General features: G+C 38.1%; 2 protein-coding genes across 5 annotated transcripts in view; both read right to left on the bottom strand.

The window, feature by feature from the left end:
* Positions 1-451: 451 nt before the first annotated feature.
* Positions 452-16,915, bottom strand: part of LOC122664614 (peroxisomal acyl-coenzyme A oxidase 1-like) — a 34,517-nt gene continuing 18,053 nt past the window's right edge. For 2 of the 4 annotated variants that reach the window (XM_043860512.1, XM_043860511.1), the window contains 7 exons: positions 16,453-16,650; positions 14,310-14,441; positions 12,398-12,509; positions 10,399-10,509; positions 10,120-10,189; positions 9,209-9,392; positions 8,587-9,090 (listed from right to left, as the gene is read on the bottom strand). In XM_043860512.1, the coding sequence (XP_043716447.1) occupies positions 8,881-9,090; positions 9,209-9,392; positions 10,120-10,189; positions 10,399-10,509; positions 12,398-12,509; positions 14,310-14,441; positions 16,453-16,650 (1,017 nt within the window). In that variant the 3' untranslated portion in view covers positions 8,587-8,880. Of the gene's footprint in view, positions 495-796; positions 841-3,559; positions 3,566-8,586; positions 9,091-9,208; positions 9,393-10,119; positions 10,190-10,398; positions 10,510-12,397; positions 12,510-14,309; positions 14,442-16,452; positions 16,651-16,915 lie in introns of those variants that run through there. The other 2 variants (XM_043860514.1, XR_006333361.1) reach the window with 2 other exon arrangements.
* LOC122664616 (2-haloacrylate reductase-like) lies at positions 2,413-6,817 on the bottom strand. Its single transcript, XM_043860516.1, has 5 exons — positions 6,709-6,817; positions 5,761-5,902; positions 4,546-4,772; positions 4,051-4,305; positions 2,413-2,808 (listed from the first exon to the last, which is right to left on the bottom strand). The coding sequence occupies exons 1-5, from the start codon at positions 6,748-6,750 to the stop codon at positions 2,488-2,490; spliced, it is 987 nt and encodes a 328-aa protein (XP_043716451.1). The 5' UTR covers positions 6,751-6,817; the 3' UTR covers positions 2,413-2,487.

Genomic DNA, 16,915 nt, shown 5'->3' with positions numbered 1-16,915 from the left:
TATTACCAAGGATGCGATGATCATTTCACGTGCCCTGTGTGTGGCGCGACCAGGCATTTTTTCTCCCAATAAATAATAATCCAGCTTGTAAACCTCTAAATCATATTAAAGGAATAAAACATTCAATTTGGATCCTCTACTGCTGCTTTCTCCCAATAAATAATAATCCAGCTTGTAAACTTCTAAATCATATTAAAGGAATAAAACATTCAATTTGGATCCTCTACTGCTGCCTGCCTGTGCTGCGAGCGTGCTTCCTCACACAGGCAGGGGCGCAATGACCGCCCTACCCACTGCCCGAGCGCCATGGTCATTGCATCCCTGCCTGTGTGAGGAAGCACGCCTGCAGCACGGGCAGGCTGCAGTAGAGGATCTGGATTGTAAAATATTTCCCTTTATTTCTGCAAAAAAAATAAACATTGGTCAATCCCTTGTTACAGATGATTAGAGCTATATTACAGATATATGGTTTGTTTGTTGCAAGTTCACTGCACCTCAAGTCCAATAAAATGCCACTAGGTTGGGGTGTGGGTTGCTCCTAAAGCCTTATTTGATGCAGTGATAATGCAACTAATGCCATCACAGTCTTGATATCCAGGGTAGTTGCTTCAACATGGGCCTAATGTACTCATGGTAACCATCTGAAACAACAGAGTGATTCAGAGGTTCTTTCCAAGCTTCCTCATAACATAACATCCAAGAACAGAACCAAGAAAATGATCGGTATAGAGAATTTGGACGAAACTATCAAAAGAAAAGGCAAGTTCACTGCACCTCAAGTCCAACAAAATGCCACTAGGTTGGGGTGTGGGTTGCTCCTAAAGCCTTATTTGATGCAGTGATAATGCAACTAATGCCATCACAGTCTTGCTATCCAGGGTAGTTGCTTCAACATGGGCCTAATGTACTCATGGTAACCATCTGAAACAACAGAGTGATTCAGAGGTTCTTTCCAAGCTTCCTCATAACATAACATCCAAGAACAGAACCAAGAAAATGATCGGTATAGAGAATTTGGACGAAACTATCAAAAGAAAAGGCAGGTTTGTTAGTTAAACTAAATAGTGCTTGTTAAGACAGCATCAGTAGTGGCAGCATGCACTATTGAGATGGTACATAGCTAGAATGGATATGGTACCAACCTGAGAGTACAAAGATCTAAGGTGCCCATTATACAAGAGATGCTTGCTTGGGGTTGATGCACCCTGTTGCAAGCAAATCACCCCTGGTGCCTGTGAAGCAGTGAGAGGGCATAAAATGTTGCACAGCACCTCAAGCTGTTCCTTCACCCCCTTTCCAGGTATGTCTTGTTGCAACTTCTCAACGGATCTGAAAGAATACAATGACAAGTTGCATTGGGTTGTCAAGCCTGTGCAAGACTGACTTGTATTCTTGACTGTGGTTTTAGTTGTAAATATCAAATTCTGATCCAGTGTTTTCTGAATTTTTCTGTTCCTTAAAGCTTTTCATTCTCCTTTTCTAGATGTGAAAATTTGTTATCTAATTCATGTGAGTCAGTTTATTTCTATCTATTTCCAAATGTATATTTAATTTCCTATCTAATCAAATGAAAAATCATCATTCTTGACAACAATTCTCATGGGTTGATTAACTTTAGCATCTCCACATTCTTTATTATCACAATCAATTTCCATTTGGGTTTTTGACTTGGCACTGGTGGTTTCATACTTGAACTGACCCAATTAAGTACTGTATTTATCTTGCTTGCAGGATCTATGGCGATTGTATGAAAGCATCTATGTGAATCACCCTCGCAAAGGAGGTGGTCTGCCGCTATTTCGGAAAGTGGTATTCTGATCAGCATGGATGATTGCGTATGTAATGAAGGGTGAGGAAGTTGTAAGGTTTACTGCTGCCGATAAACCTCTATGGTGGCGGCGGTTCGGTCTGAGGAGCCAAGGGCAGTTGAAGAGGAGATAAGAATAATTTCAAATTGGGATATAGAATGAAGAAAGGCATTGCTCCAAAGCAAAACAATAGGAAAGCTTAGTTCGTTGTAACTTGTTATGAGTTTTGATTTGGTTAATAGAAGTCGATGTTGTCTCACTTTGTTCTGTTCTGTTCTTTTAGATTAAAATTCTTCTTAAACTACTTATGCTACAGCAGTTATGCTCAACTGTACATGCCCAGTAATTTTATTCAATGTGGGAGTCACAAACTGAGTAACCAGATGAGTCCCCAGATTATTCACATAGCTGCAATAACAATCTGATCAGTAACCAACTAATCAACCGACATTCTCTGTTCAGGAGTACATAGAAATTTCAAAGAAATTGAAAAGAGATTTATTTGGCAAGTGCCTGTTTTTACAACAAAAGAAAATGGGTATTTGCGATGACATTTGGCTTCAAACCAGACTCAAGCCCTATTTCATATGAAAGCACTCAAAAAGATCTATACAGACTTCACTTATTCCTTGTTTCCATTTCATATCAACAAAGTCAGGAGTGTTTGTATTTGTATGATTTACAGTTCCGCACCATCTGGTATCAACACTACAGAACCAGATGTCTTCCGGTTCTCAAGGTCTGCATGAGCCTGTGCTGCCTGTGACAAAGAGTATTTGTGGTTGACACGGACACGTAGGACACCTGATGCCACATTAGCAAATACCTCTTCAGCAGTTTCCAGCAATTCATCCCGGGTTTCAGTGTACTGGAATAGTGAACCCCTTGTCAAGAACAAGGATTTTGCTGCAAGATCTGACAATGGAACTGGGTCTGGTGCACCCGATGCCTGCCCAAAGCTCACCATGTATCCCCGGCTCCTTAAACATGCCAATGATCCCTGGATGACAGTGCATACCAAGTAAGACCAAAATCCTATAACACAGGGTATCTGAGACTTGTTCATAGATTGTAATTACTGTCTTTAACAAAAGATACTATAGTCACAATAATAACTAACAAAAGGTAATTGCTTTATCATTATTTATCAAAAAATCTACAGAATATGGTGGCTATCAATGCCTCCTAGCCTGAGTCTTTCCTTTGTAAATATTCCTGGAACCCGCCAGGGGCGGAGATTTTTTTTTTTTTTCTTGGGGGGGGAGGGGGGAATAAATTGGAATGAGTATCCTACCTATGTCTTGTTACCAATTCTGACACTATTAGTAAGGCACAATGGTTTAAATACCAGATCACATGTCATATTTTGGCTAGAAAGCCATCCAATCCAATGGCCCAAACAGTCTAATGAGTTAACATAGGGTCTGATTAATGATTTAGTATCTATGGCATAAATATAAAACCATTGAATCAATTTGACTGTTCAAATTGTTCGGAACAGATGATTTATTGATGCATCAAAGCCTTTAGATGTAAAATACTATATGCACTACATAAATATAAGATTTTATTCAGAAAGATTGTTTATTGTGAGATTTTCAGCCATCCAAAGAAATATAATCGGTTGGAACATTGGAACCTTGTTATATATTATGAGAATGTGCAATTTGAAGTGTAATGATGGATTACAAAATGCATGCCCTCGTATATATAAGAGGTGTGATTAAGTGGACTCCTAAACAAGTTGGTATAAAAAACTTCTTGCCATGTGGCAAACTTGGACGGCATCCATCATATAGAATAGCCAAACCATCCCATAAGTTTCTGTTCAAAACAAATAGGGGAACTAATGGCATTCATGTAATTTTCTGAAACTGTGAACTCAGTTTTGACCAGTTTCTATCACATGGACCCACTTGAATTTCCATCCAAGTCTGCCACATGGCACACTATGCTAACCATACGGAGTTAGGAGTATATAGTTTTCAAGAAAAGGAGGGGGCAGTTCTATCCATGAGTCCTTTGCTTAATAGAAGTACTCAGGGCTCCCCCCCCCCCCGCCAGGAAAAAGGGCAACAATCAAACAATCATGTGAGGATAAATTTCCAGGTAAAATCAGTCAAAGAAACTTTTTTTTTTTTTTTAAAACACTTCATACTTTCACCTTTGCATGGTTTTTACCTGGAAACAAACAGAGCTTTATTAATCCAAATACAGAAGAAATTAACAAGATTGCAGATACCTGGAATGTATCTTTTCCCACAGAATCATAGACAACATGAACTCCTTCTGGTGTTATCTTCTTCACAGCTTCAACAAAATCCTCTTTTTTGTAATTTATGACATGGTGGCATCCATCTTCCTTGGCTTGAGCTGCCTTTTCTTCAGTTGAGACAGTTCCAATAACAGTGGCACCCAGTGCATTAGCCCATTGGCACAGTAGAGAACCAGCTCCACCAGCTGCTGCATGAATAAGGACCTTGTGTCCAGATTCGACCTGCATTGCCAGTAGAATTGGTCATATATCAAAATATAATTTTTTTTGGAGGGTGGGGGGAGTAAGTCGCATGAATTTGATTTGTCAATGCGAGATCACATTATCATGTTCTTTGAGAGTATCTTTAATTCTGGTTTATGTATGGTGTTGAGCATTTATTTGTGCAGTATGAAATTATGTGAAAAATCTTAGGACCCATTGAATCTGAAGTTCGAAAACTGCCAAATGAACAGAACCAACCTTGAAACACCGACGGACAAGGAACTGAGCCGTCATACCCTTAAGCATGACAGATGCTGCAACAATGGGGTCTATAGAAGGTGGAACAGGAACCGCCACTTTGGCAGGAAGGATCTGTTCTTCACTGTATGAGCCCATTGGTAAACCAGCATAAGCAACGACATCCCCAGCTTTCCTGTCAGTAAATCCAGGGCCAACGGCTGTCACCACTCCAACTGCCTCCATACCTGCGTTAGAACATTTCTGAACAAATTAGTATCACCTCAACTAACAAAAGGACAGATGGATTGACAGAATTAACATTCAAAGTTGAGGAATCTCCTTGGAGAGCTGAAGATTTGGACTGTCACCAAAAAAAAAAGGGAATTTCTGAATGTGTTAAATTCTCCCAAATTTGTACTTGTACTTCTTATCCGGATGGTTCTTTAGGAATATTTGAATTTCAAAGGTTCTCAAATATAAATCAAACTGATGTTCATTCAGTATTCATTTTCGTCCAGCTTAAAGAGGGTCGGCAATAAGGCAGTCGACATTGCATGAAGCAAGCTCAAAACTAGGTCTACTACTGAATGATCAAGTCAAGACAACATGAAGGTCCTCAACCCAAAAAGAGACACCATTTAATTGCACGGTATTTTAGTTCAATGTTCAACCTTTCTTTCTCTCTCTCTTTTTTTGTTTGAGTCTGTTCATTATGTCAACTATGACTGGGAAAAAATGTGGGTTCGGATGTGTGGCCAGGTCAAGCATATGACATTGGAGAATCTGCCCTGCATGACTCAACAAATCAAACACATACAAGGCAGTTAAGCACACCATCCGAAAGGACCCCATAAGATTTTTTTTTAATGATAAGCAAATAAAGAGATATTTTGGATGTCTAAAAACCTTGTCACATACTATAAATGATAAAAAAGAAATCAAATTATTGCTCATGCTGCAGCCACAAGAAAGCTCAGGATCATACTCCCTCCATTCCTACAAGATCTCCTAAGTGGAACTGTCAATTGATTATTTGTAAACCCAATTAGAAGTGTGACACATGCATGATAGAAAACTGAATACCATACAAGTTTAGACTTTCCAAAATGATGGGATTACTAATGCAAGTGAAGGAATTTCTGAAACTTGATAGTGGAGTACCATCAGAAGTTGTGGGATTTCACATCTCAAATGCATTTTCTGGTCAACAATTAACTAGAAGTAGAAGCAAACCTGGGGTGTAGGGCATCGTAGAAACATTGTAAAGTCCTTTACGGAAATACACATCAATGAAGTTGAGTCCTATTGCCTTGTTCTTCACACGGATCTCACCCTCCTTTGGCTCTCCTATTTCCACATCCTCCCACTTCAGGACCTACAACCATTACAACTCTGTAAGAAGTTAACTTCCCTAAACTATTCATACATTTCAAAGGTCAATTCCAGATGAGGAAGAAGAAAAGTATGTAATTCAGAAGTCAGATTATTGAAGAATCCTTGAACGATGATCGAAGTCGAATTAAATTGAAATGGAGTTCTGATAAATTAGTCTAGCAAATCATATGAGAAATTGACTAATTCCCTTAGGGCATGACTCAGGAATAGAACAATTCTTTCTTCTTTTTTTTTTTTTTTTTTTGGTGCTCTTGCTCAGATAGCTCTCACTATTGGTTGGTTATCGACTGGTTTAGATCATTCTGTTCACTCTTCCTTCTCGGATCAAGAGCCTTCCCCTTACTACACCCACCGTCCTTGGCTATTAGTTACTGAACTCTTGCTATAGCTGACGGGCTAGGACCACTTTCTAGCTCTTGCTCTCGCATTTGGGCTCTACTTCATTCTTTTTCAAAGAAAGTCCAAAGCCAAAATGCATGAATTTTGGTTGTCTACAAGAGCTCCCAGAACAAAATGATTTGCTCCAACAGTAAACCACTTGAAACAGATTAGAAATTCGGAACTCATAAGCATGGATATCAAAGATATGACAAAAAGTAATAATATCAAAACAGTGGAATAGGCAACATTCCTTGAATAAAATAAAAATCAGACACTGGATATGGTTGACATAATCAGTCCAATATAAAGGGATTTAAAGATGGGCCACGAGGAACTGTCTTGATATACAGTTCCATCAAACATATTAGAGTATAAACGCGAGAGAGAGAGAGAGAGAGAGAATGCCTCTGGTCCGCCCTGCTCATAAACTCTGATAGCTTTCACCATCTTTGCTGCTTGAGTTGCAAGTGCTCTAACAACGGATCCTTGTTACTCAGCAGGCGTAAAAGGAAAGACCCATTTGAACAGATTAACTATCCAACTTCTCTTTTATTGTTGCCTTTAATTTACCCTTCTGTAATTGCAAATGGTTCTGATCCTTCTGGAACAGGTTGTTCTTGTTCTTATGCAGGAAACATGATTCAGGAAATATTGCGATGATCAAGTGACCACTAATCATACAACATACTGACTTCCAAGTGATCATGAATCATGATTAAGGCAGCATGGAATCAGTGGGCTCAACCCAGTTCGAGACTAACTGATTCATGGATAATTCGATCCGGAATTTGTTTGGACTGCATGAAGCGTGCCTCAATAAGACATGAGTGCCACCAAAACTGGCTTCCTATGGTGGTTATTTGTCGTTGTTTGCCACTTTCTTCCCAATTTCTCATGCATCGGAACCTCTAGAAAGAGACCTATAGTAGCTTCACTACCACCCATCGGATCCATTAGAATACCTCTACACTGAAATCTGATTGAGATGGAAAGCGCTCACTCACCGAATCCTTTTTCTTCCCAATATAAAGCTTTCGCCTAACAAATATAAAATTCTTTTTCTGAACATCATTAGACGAAGAGGAATTTTATTCTTAAAAGTAAAAACTATTTTTTTTCGGTAAACAAATAATAAAAATAAAAAGGCAAGAGAACACTAACCGACCGTGTATCCCTTGTACCAGCGTGGTAACCAATTAAAATACGTGAAAGGCATTGGTTTGGAAAATGATTTGGAGAAGATGAGGGTATTTTTATCAATTTACCCCTTGATTGTAACATTGTTAGATCTAGACTAACAGAATGGGGATATCTATTAACCGATAAGAACCTTAGGGGGATACATAGAATTTTTCAAAATTGAGAGATTTTTCCATAATTATGTCAAACCTCAGGGGATACGTGAAAACAAACTCTATTTTTTTTATAGGAAGAGAACACTACCTGGTCGCATGCCATATGCTGATCCTGCACCCTGACACATGGGCTGATGAAATGACTATTGCAACCACAGGAAATTCTACCTTTCCATGGGAGCACGATGATCATTTTGCCCATCCTTATGTCTGAGCATGGGGGCAACACCTCGCACTTGCCCAGTTAGCATTCTTTCTCCCATTTTCAATTTATAAAATTAAAAAATAATTCATGAGAGTAAAATTGAAAATGAACAAAATATTGACTAATCTGATTAATTTTAACCTGGTTTAAGTATTCCAAACACAATTTATGAAACATTGGGTACTAAAATTACAAATTTTCAAGACGTTAAGTACCCTAAATGTCATTACCCCAATAATCATTCAAAGATACTGTTTTTTTTTTTTTTTTTTTAACTGATAACCATTCAAACATACTGTTGCCTGATCTAATATTGTAATCGATCAACTCGGCTTAGAGCATAGGGGCCTTGGGGGGGGCACCCTCCTCTTTGAGGTGATCTGAACCACCAATTTAATTTTGTAAACAGGGTTAAATATTTCCATGCTTGCAGCAGCCTTCTGACAATCTCAACCATTTGGTTAAGGCAAACAAAATACTGTAAGCTCACAAGTGACATTCTCACACTTGATCATCCTACGCCAAAATTAAGGGGACACACTACATGACCCTCTATGCCCGCCCACACACATACTAAGAAGCCATAGAATTCATAGATGTTAGAATTTTTCAACTTTGAGGCAATAGAAGTTCCTGGTTCAACAAGTCTACCCAGGAAGAAAATAAAAACCTATTTCACAGAATGCCGAGTCCGACCTAATAATGAATTACTGACCAAGTCAATTAATAAAAATGTAATTTCATTCAGTATAATAATCCAGCTAGTAAGCCTCCAAATCGTATAAAAGGAATAAAACAAATCCCTTTAATTCTACAAAAAGGAATAAACATCGGTCAGTCAATCCCTTGTTACAGATGATTAGAGCTACACTTAACAGATATATAGTTTGTTTGTTGCAAGTTCACTGCACCTCAAGTCCAACAAAATGCCACTGCGTTGGGGTGTGGGTTTGCTCCCAAAGCCTTATTTACAGCACTGATAATGTAATTAATGCCATAAAGAATATAATTTGGTAATCACAGTCTTGCCATCCGGAGTTGTTGCTTCAGCAGGGGCCTAATGTATTCATGGTAACCCTCTGGAACAACAGAGTCATTGAGCGGGTCTTTCCAAGCTTCCTCATAAAGTTTAGGATACACATTTCCATCATAACGTCCAAGAACGGAGCCAAGGTAATGGTCGGTGTAGTTAAATGCATCAACCAGGGCAATGGCATTTGGACGAACCTTTCACATTAAAAGGCAGGTTTGTTAGTTTCACCAAATAGTGCTTGTTAAGACAGCATCAGTAGAGCCAGCGTGTACTATTGAGATGGTACAGAGCTGGAATTGATATGGTACCAACCTGAGCATACAAAGATCTAAGCTGCCCGTTTACAAGAGATGCTTGCTTGGGGCTGATGCACCCAGTTGCAAGGAAATCACCCTGGTGCTTGTGAAGCAATGAGAGAGCATAAATATTGCACAGCGCCTCCAGCTGTTCCTTCACCCCCTTTCCAGGTATGTCTTGTTGCAACTTCTCAATGAATCTGAAAGAATACAATTACCAGCAAACATTAAAAGGCTTCCGAAATAAGAAACTTCTTAAAGCTGTCTATTTTCATTGTAAAAAAATTACAGGAAAATAATAATCATTTATGGGCAAGAGAACACTAAAGGGTCGCGTAGCCCCTGCACCAGCGTGGTAGCCAATGAAAGTGCACACAGAGGCATTGATTTGGATACAATTTTCAATTTCACTGGGGAGTGGGGGCTGAACGGTCTTTTGCCACACAAAGGCATTGGTTTGTGTTTAGGTACAGGAACCACGCTAACCACGTGACTGGTTAGCATTCTTTTTTCCATTATTTATTTATCAATGTCATGTTATTTTATATTTTTTCACCATTTGGAATTTTTTTGGTTTGGCATGACTAATAAGCACATTAAAACATGATTGAGCAATGGAAATAAGTCCATCCATATGATGAGGGTGGGGTCTTTCATGGGTGCCAAGAGCATCCATGATCAAGATACCAATATACCTTCACTAATTTGGTAAATCAACATCCTGAATTATGAAATGGATGTTATTTTCCAACCTTTTTCTTTTTTGTATTTAGATATCAGTAAAATTTCTTCCCCCTTGTACAATTTTGTATTGGTTTTTCAACAAATCCAAATGAACGCAGTCTAAACGAAAGAAGAATTGAAGCATGAGTTGTTCAAGGTTTCTCAATCAAGGGTTACAACAAAAGAGAAAAGGAAGAAGCTTACTTCGTTACAACAATCAACTGACAGTGAGCGATAGCTGCCTCTACCAAATCAGCAGAGAGTTGCGCAAAGCCTGATAAAATGAGTGCACTTAAGAGAAAACATACTTAAATATTGCCACAACTTGCATTTAGACAGAAAGAAGCTATTCTTCTAAATGTTCCACATAAATATAATTAATATAAATGGTAAATCATAGTAAACAAGAGAAATATGATAATTCAACTTTCTTGCAAAGATACATTTACAAAAATTGTAGAATGGAAAGAAGAAAAAAAAAACCTTCTTCTGGGATTGAAAATTTGCTTAGATTTTCAGCACAGGCAACAGACATCCTAGCAGCCCTTGCTTGAAATACCTCCAATATTACGCTAGGTTTTAACCAATCCTCAGCTGCATAAATGTAACAGTTAAAACATCACAGAAACATCAGGTTCTTAGTCAGGCAAAACCACATATTAGTACATATGATATGATCTAAGAAAAGAGAGAAGAATCAGAAACTATGTAACTACGGTGGCTGCAACTAAAAACCTGGTGGGTTTAACAGATATATGATGAGAAGATAATAGAAAGGCATTCCCTGTGTACAGACATTTGTCCGAATGAGACAATTTTTTTTTCTGTATCGTATAATAATACTATTCAATGATTAGAAAATCTAGAATCTTGACAACAAAATAAAATAAAAAAGGATCAGCACCGGAAGCAATAACATTATAGGTTTTACAAATTTAGGGTTTATGAGTTGAAAGGCCAGCAGGAGTTGGATCAACCCACAGTATGAGGCTAAAGCACTTGGTAATTTAGTTTTTAATGAAGTTACAGAATCATGTCAGCTGAGGGAATGATGTAGGAAGAAGAAGATACTAATGAACAACTCTCTCGCAACAAGCTACGAATTGAACTTGTGAGGAAAATTGGGATTGCTCATCTGGAAATATCTTCAAAGTACAGACTATCCAAGATGAGAAAAAAATATTTAAGCAAACACCCATCTGTAAGGTTAATAATTGAAGATATAAATAATCATTTCTATAAAAAAACAGCACCCTTTCGATGCTTAATATTTTTTAAATATCAGACCAAGTACAATTACACACACACACACACATATGGACAGCTGCATCGCTTGTGAAATCTGTACATCCCCAGTCCCTATATGATATGTTTTACTAGTGTTATTACAAGATAGTGATGTTTATGGCCAAAAAAAAAAAAAAAAGGAGGAAACAATAAGTTTGAAGCAGTTAAATCACCTATATGGGCTTATTTTATTAAAAATAAGCTTTGGGTTGGGTTATGTCTGTGTTGGGCCTTTGATCCAATGTGTTTTTATTGTAATGGGTCATTTTAATAGGCCTATTGGGTAGAGGCTAGGCATACGGATTAGTTAAGGAGTGAGAAACTCTATCAATTGGAGAGATTCTGATCTAGGCCTGCTGGTGGGAAATGAAAGATCATATCCCCCTATCTTTGTTCTGTTTTTTTCTACACAAGTGTGTTTCTCCTACCATTGATTGACCTAGCTGTGGCATGATTAAATCTGTGAGTTGAGTAGGTTAATCACTGATTAAGTTACTGTTTATACATTGATTTTATTGGAGTTTTAAACGCACAGCAGAATCCCTACTTGAGCAAGTGGCTGCTCTGTTTTTTGGGTTCTGTAGGCAGAATCAAGATTCCTCATTAAAGGGAATCTAGCCATCAGATTCAAGAAAGATTTCAGGGCATTAAAGGACTGTCCTAGAGTATCCTTCAAACAGATTTTTGTGCTTATCTGATCCCTTAATCTGCTTATATAAGAAATCACTTGAATTCGGATTTAAGGGTTTCGGTTTTTCACTGTTTTGAGTGTTGACTCAAATCTGACCGTTAGAACATTGCAGTATTTTGGCAATTATCTATTCTAACAGTTCCTGAACAGTGGCCAGAATCTGACCTCCATCGGATAAACTTGACTTTGACCATACTTAAGCAAGCAAAGTCAACAGAACATATTTAACAAATAGAGCACTCCTTTTTTCATGAATGATGAAACGCACAGTTTCTTTTCTATGAATTTCAGATGCAGCATAGCAAATAGTACTCGGCCAAAACAAGCAGAAATTCTATTTTAATATGCTAGTGCAATCATAGTTATCAAGGCGGGAAGGCAACCATGGCGTTTTAGAGGGGAAAAAAGCAAGGCGACACCGCCATGGTGACACCTTGATAACTATGAGTGCAATATAAATGACTTGCGAATGGGGAATCCAAACAAAAGAAGAATATATAATACCTCTTTGAACAGCACACCGGCACTGCATAAGATGCTCCACCTGTCCCATATAAGTTGTTGTGCCTACAGGCTTTCCCAGCTGAGAGACAGTCTTCATAAGAAACCGAGCAACCTGCACGAAATCATTTATTAGTATATTGACAGCACATTTTTACAAGTTGACACCTTTTCACACACTTCATCCTCATTGTTCAATACTTTCACAAGGACCAAGTTTTCCTTCAGCCACAGTCAAGGGAGAACCCCTTGACCCCAGTCTTCGGATGGGCGGGAGAGGGTAACGCGCACGACCTAAGGGTATTATTTACTTCGTCCAATAGGAGGGATGTTTAGTGACCCCCAGCCCCTAGGATGGTGGCTGACCCTTCAGCCACCGGTGTAGGAAAACTTTCCCCCTTCCAAAATATACATATGGTATACAGAACAATGGTAAAAAGTCTACCAACAAAGTAATCTACTAATCTCGGCCCTCACTTCTCAGATTGTGGGGGAAAAGGATGGTCGGTCAGTCTCCGTTCAACTAACAAAGGAAATATGTTATGGATGGATGGAATCATCACGGTTTACGAAATGCCAGGTTTGACCATTAAATTGAAATTCAAGATTCTGAATCTTTCCTTACAGGATAGTCACTGTAGCATCACTTTGGGTTGACTCATTGTATGGACCTCCGGCTTTGGACCCTGGAAAACCATGTCTAACTGATAATTGTATTGGCAATGGTGAGCAGAAACAACCCCCCCCCTTCTCTCTCTCTTTACAGGAGTGGTGTGCAGTGACAAGATTATAAGGCTTTCCAGTAAAGATTAGACAATTCAACCACATCAGCCTGCCTAGCAAGATATTAAAACAAACTCCATTCCCACCACTTAATACTTTCATACAATACATAGTGGTTTAAAAATGCACCGACTAATTGCAACTTGTCATAAATGAAGTAACAACAACTCAGCCTTATACCAACTAAATGGACATGGATCCTTTCAAACTAAAGTAGGGGAAAACTGAGATCCATACAAGGAAAAGAAAGTAAGAAGAATGAAGAAATGAGACAAGAAAAGTGAGAGATGGAAAATGAAAAATGAAAGTAAGAGGAAATAGAATAGCCCAGGACATCAGGAAAATCTCAGCTATATGGTGTCAACGACGTGGATCCTTGCCCTCCTCATAAATGAAGTAACAACAAAATAATAATCACTAGAGTCTGAGACTTTCATATTGATACTATGACCCCAAATCCACATGTAGCCACTGAAGCAAATCATGGAACTCTAACATCATCAATCCATTTGCAACAGAGGAGCCAGTTCTTGTCACAACATTCTACCCTATGAATATCATCATGAACTCAAATAAAAGTGGAAACTGGAGACTTAAGTTTCCCAATATATATGCAATAAACTGGGTATCCAATGCTTGCATTGGAGAGTTCTATTACCATCATCTTCCACCCTCTGGAAAAAAAAAAATTTATTATGATAATAATAATAATAATAATATGGCATAATATTATTGTCACAAGGGTCTGTTATTTTTCCAAACATCACAAGGCATGTATTCTGCCATCTGGACAGATGATGTGTCCATTCCGACCATTGGATAAAGAGGACATGGTCTAGATTAACCATATGTCAAATTTCAGAGTCTAATTCAATCAAATACTCGCTTTGTATTGACATGCATTCCATGCATGTGTACCAGTACTCTTAGACAATACTGTGCATTCTCCCAACTCTAAGTAGGATCAGACAACAACAACAACAAACTCAGTCTTATCCCAACTTAATGGGGTCGGCTACATGGATCCAAGGGAAAAAAAATTGGAGATTGTCTCGTGATTTTTGGAAACATAACTTTCCTTTTTGCATGGATAACTACCCCAATAATATTGCAACATTAATAATAAACAAACCTGTAAGAGCAGAACAATGTTGTCTCCTTCATATGTACAGGCAGGAACATAAGCAGCATATAACTCAGGGAGCCCACTGCTACATAGGTAACCATGGCCACCACACAATTTCCGACATTCTTCAATTCCATCCTGCAACCAAAGTATACAGTGGTCAACAGAAAATAAAACTTATGCCAACAAAAGATATTTTTGATGTGGATTGATCACCTGAGTTTGAAAGAATTTAAGAAAGATCTGGTTAAATTATGGAAATCCATTCTAAAAAAAATTAACATACAAACATATTTATATTTTTTAAAATTAAAAAAAAAAAAGAAAAAAAAAAGGCAAAATAAAAGCAAGATTCCATGAATGAAAGTGTCAATTGCTACACAAGACTTAAGAGATCCTAGATCAAATTTGAAAGTATGGCAGAAGAATACAGCTCCATAATAGAGCAGCAACTCAGGTTGACCAGAAGGCCTACGAAATTCCCAAAAGAAATGAGAAGAATGATAACAATGTGATGTACACCAAGAAGGAGGGATCTCAATGCTGCATATGGTAATCACCCAGTACACATCAGGTTGATCTGCACCAACAGTAAAGTTGTGAAGCAATCCTCAAAATCAACTCCTCCTCTAGCCCCAAAAATTAAAAGGAATGTCTCTCCTCGAAACTACTCATTGTTTTTTTTTATTTTTTCCCAATTGGCAACGATTAAATTTATTAGGTCATTGGCCAAATGAGAAAGTAGCAGCACTGTACAACAGACTGCAGTATACAAAAAGAAACAAAGAGCAAACCCTCAATTGACCTAAAAAACTAATCAATTGTTTCAGTGGATGTGAAGCTTTATAATTCAACAGTAAGTGATAGCTTAGTACATGATGGGGGATTGTGAGCATTTAGTAATGCCGTAAAAGTATTTTTTATCACCAATACTAGCATCATGGAGGAAATGTGATAGGCCAGGTTAAACAAAACAAGTCCTTTCTCTTTTTCTTTTTTCTTTTTTTCAATTTTAGCATTGATTAGTAACTGTAAATGAATAACCCCCAGGGTGTAGCTCAGTTGGTGAGCGAGTGTGCCTAAATCAACATGCGTCTTGAATTTGATTCCCCTTACCCCCTTGGGGCCAGCCCCACAGCTTTTCGCCTTCTATGGTTCTAATAGGATCTGGTGCCAACCCGGTTCGCATGTTTGATGGGATTGTGCGAACTTTGACTGGGGTGAGACTTGTCCCAGATCTAAGGTAAGGTAATTATTCCCACAATCCGAGAAGGAAAGGAAAAGGATTAAAGAAATTTGATACAACCACGTGAGTAGCTGCCAATACCGCTGAACAGGTACTGTATGTCTTCCAAAACCTTGGAAGGAAGAAAATGGAATGGATATATACGAATGAGAATAGTAATGGAAGAAGAAGGAAAGCTAAGGAGAACTCACCTGAAAAAGTAGATGCTGGATCGAAGGGGGAAGGGGAAGAAGACCCACGGCCACACTTGGCTCCAAGTTATGCAACTCAAACTAAACTTTATTCATTCAATCTTGTCCAACAATTACATTCATATATTTAAAGAAAATAAACCATTCCTTTTTGAGTTATCATATTCTACTTTGGAGGTAGAGTTTGAATCAAACTCAACTCCTTGACTCAATCCAACGTGTGCTAGCAGAGAAAACAATAATAATAAATAACAATGACAAAATAACCCCCAAACAAGTAAACAAATCCCTCTAAACACATATTGAGATTGGCAACTGCATCACCTGGCCAGATTGATTTGGCTTCAGCCCTCTATGAAACAGACAATAAGATGGTGCTGCTAACTATTTTTAAATTTTCAAAAAGGTTTTCCAAAGTCCAAACTGTTAAATATGGCAAGCTCTGGACATGCCAAAATTGATTCATCTTGTCTTGTGGGCATGCAGCAAGAACTTTTAAGTTGCGCAGATAGTCAAGTAACAAAAATTCATATGAAGTTATGAGTATAAAGTACATTGTATAGAAACAATTCCACTTATGAGTTGATCAATAAGAAAACATGAAGTTAAGTTTCAAGGATGATATTAATGCCCTTCTAGATGATACATACTCTACAATGACAGAAAAAGAGGTCATGGAAGTAAAACAATGAAAAATGACTTATTTACTTACAGCAGTAGCAGTAGTAGTCAGAGACTTCAAACCAGCAGTGCACGCATGAGCCTCAGGCAAAGTAGAGAAATCATTGGCTTGCAGTCTCTGGGTTACATCAGTATACAGACACTTCAACCACTCACTAACAAACCTGAATGCATAGGCAGAAGCCAATAAAGGGAATAGCCGATTCTGCTGAGTCTTGTAATCAATCACCTGACACCAAGGAGTATAAAAAGAAGCATCAATTATATTTCCTTCAAAGGTAAGAGATGATCAAGGAAAGTTTGTGAATGGCTCCAGGGATCTCCTATATAGGAATTTTTTGTTAATTTCTTTGGTTTGATTATACTACACAGGTTATTTTGATGTTAGTGCCAATATGGGATTTGAAAGCATTTTAAAAATCTACCATAGTAATTTTTTTGGGAAGTCCTGGAAAAAAAAAAAGATGCTTTCCATTTCTTAAATCTGGATTCTC

Source organism: Telopea speciosissima, chromosome 6, assembly GCF_018873765.1.
Source record: "Telopea speciosissima isolate NSW1024214 ecotype Mountain lineage chromosome 6, Tspe_v1, whole genome shotgun sequence".
NCBI classification, from domain to species: domain Eukaryota; kingdom Viridiplantae; phylum Streptophyta; class Magnoliopsida; order Proteales; family Proteaceae; genus Telopea; species Telopea speciosissima.
Note: the sequence above shows the minus strand (reverse complement) of the source record. Positions and strands in the feature narration are given on the sequence as shown.

Excerpts from the sequence above, each read along its gene's own strand:
- LOC122664616 (XM_043860516.1), bottom strand. The coding sequence starts at position 6,750 with ATGGTGAAAGCTATCAGAGTTTATGAGCAGGGCGGACCAGAG. Across the intron at positions 4,306-4,545 it reads TTGTCCGTCGGTGTTTCAAG|GTCGAATCTGGACACAAGGT; the intron begins GTTGGTTCTGTT and ends CTGGCAATGCAG. Across the intron at positions 2,809-4,050 it reads TGGGAAAAGATACATTCCAG|GGATCATTGGCATGTTTAAG; the intron begins GTATCTGCAATC and ends ACTGTCATCCAG.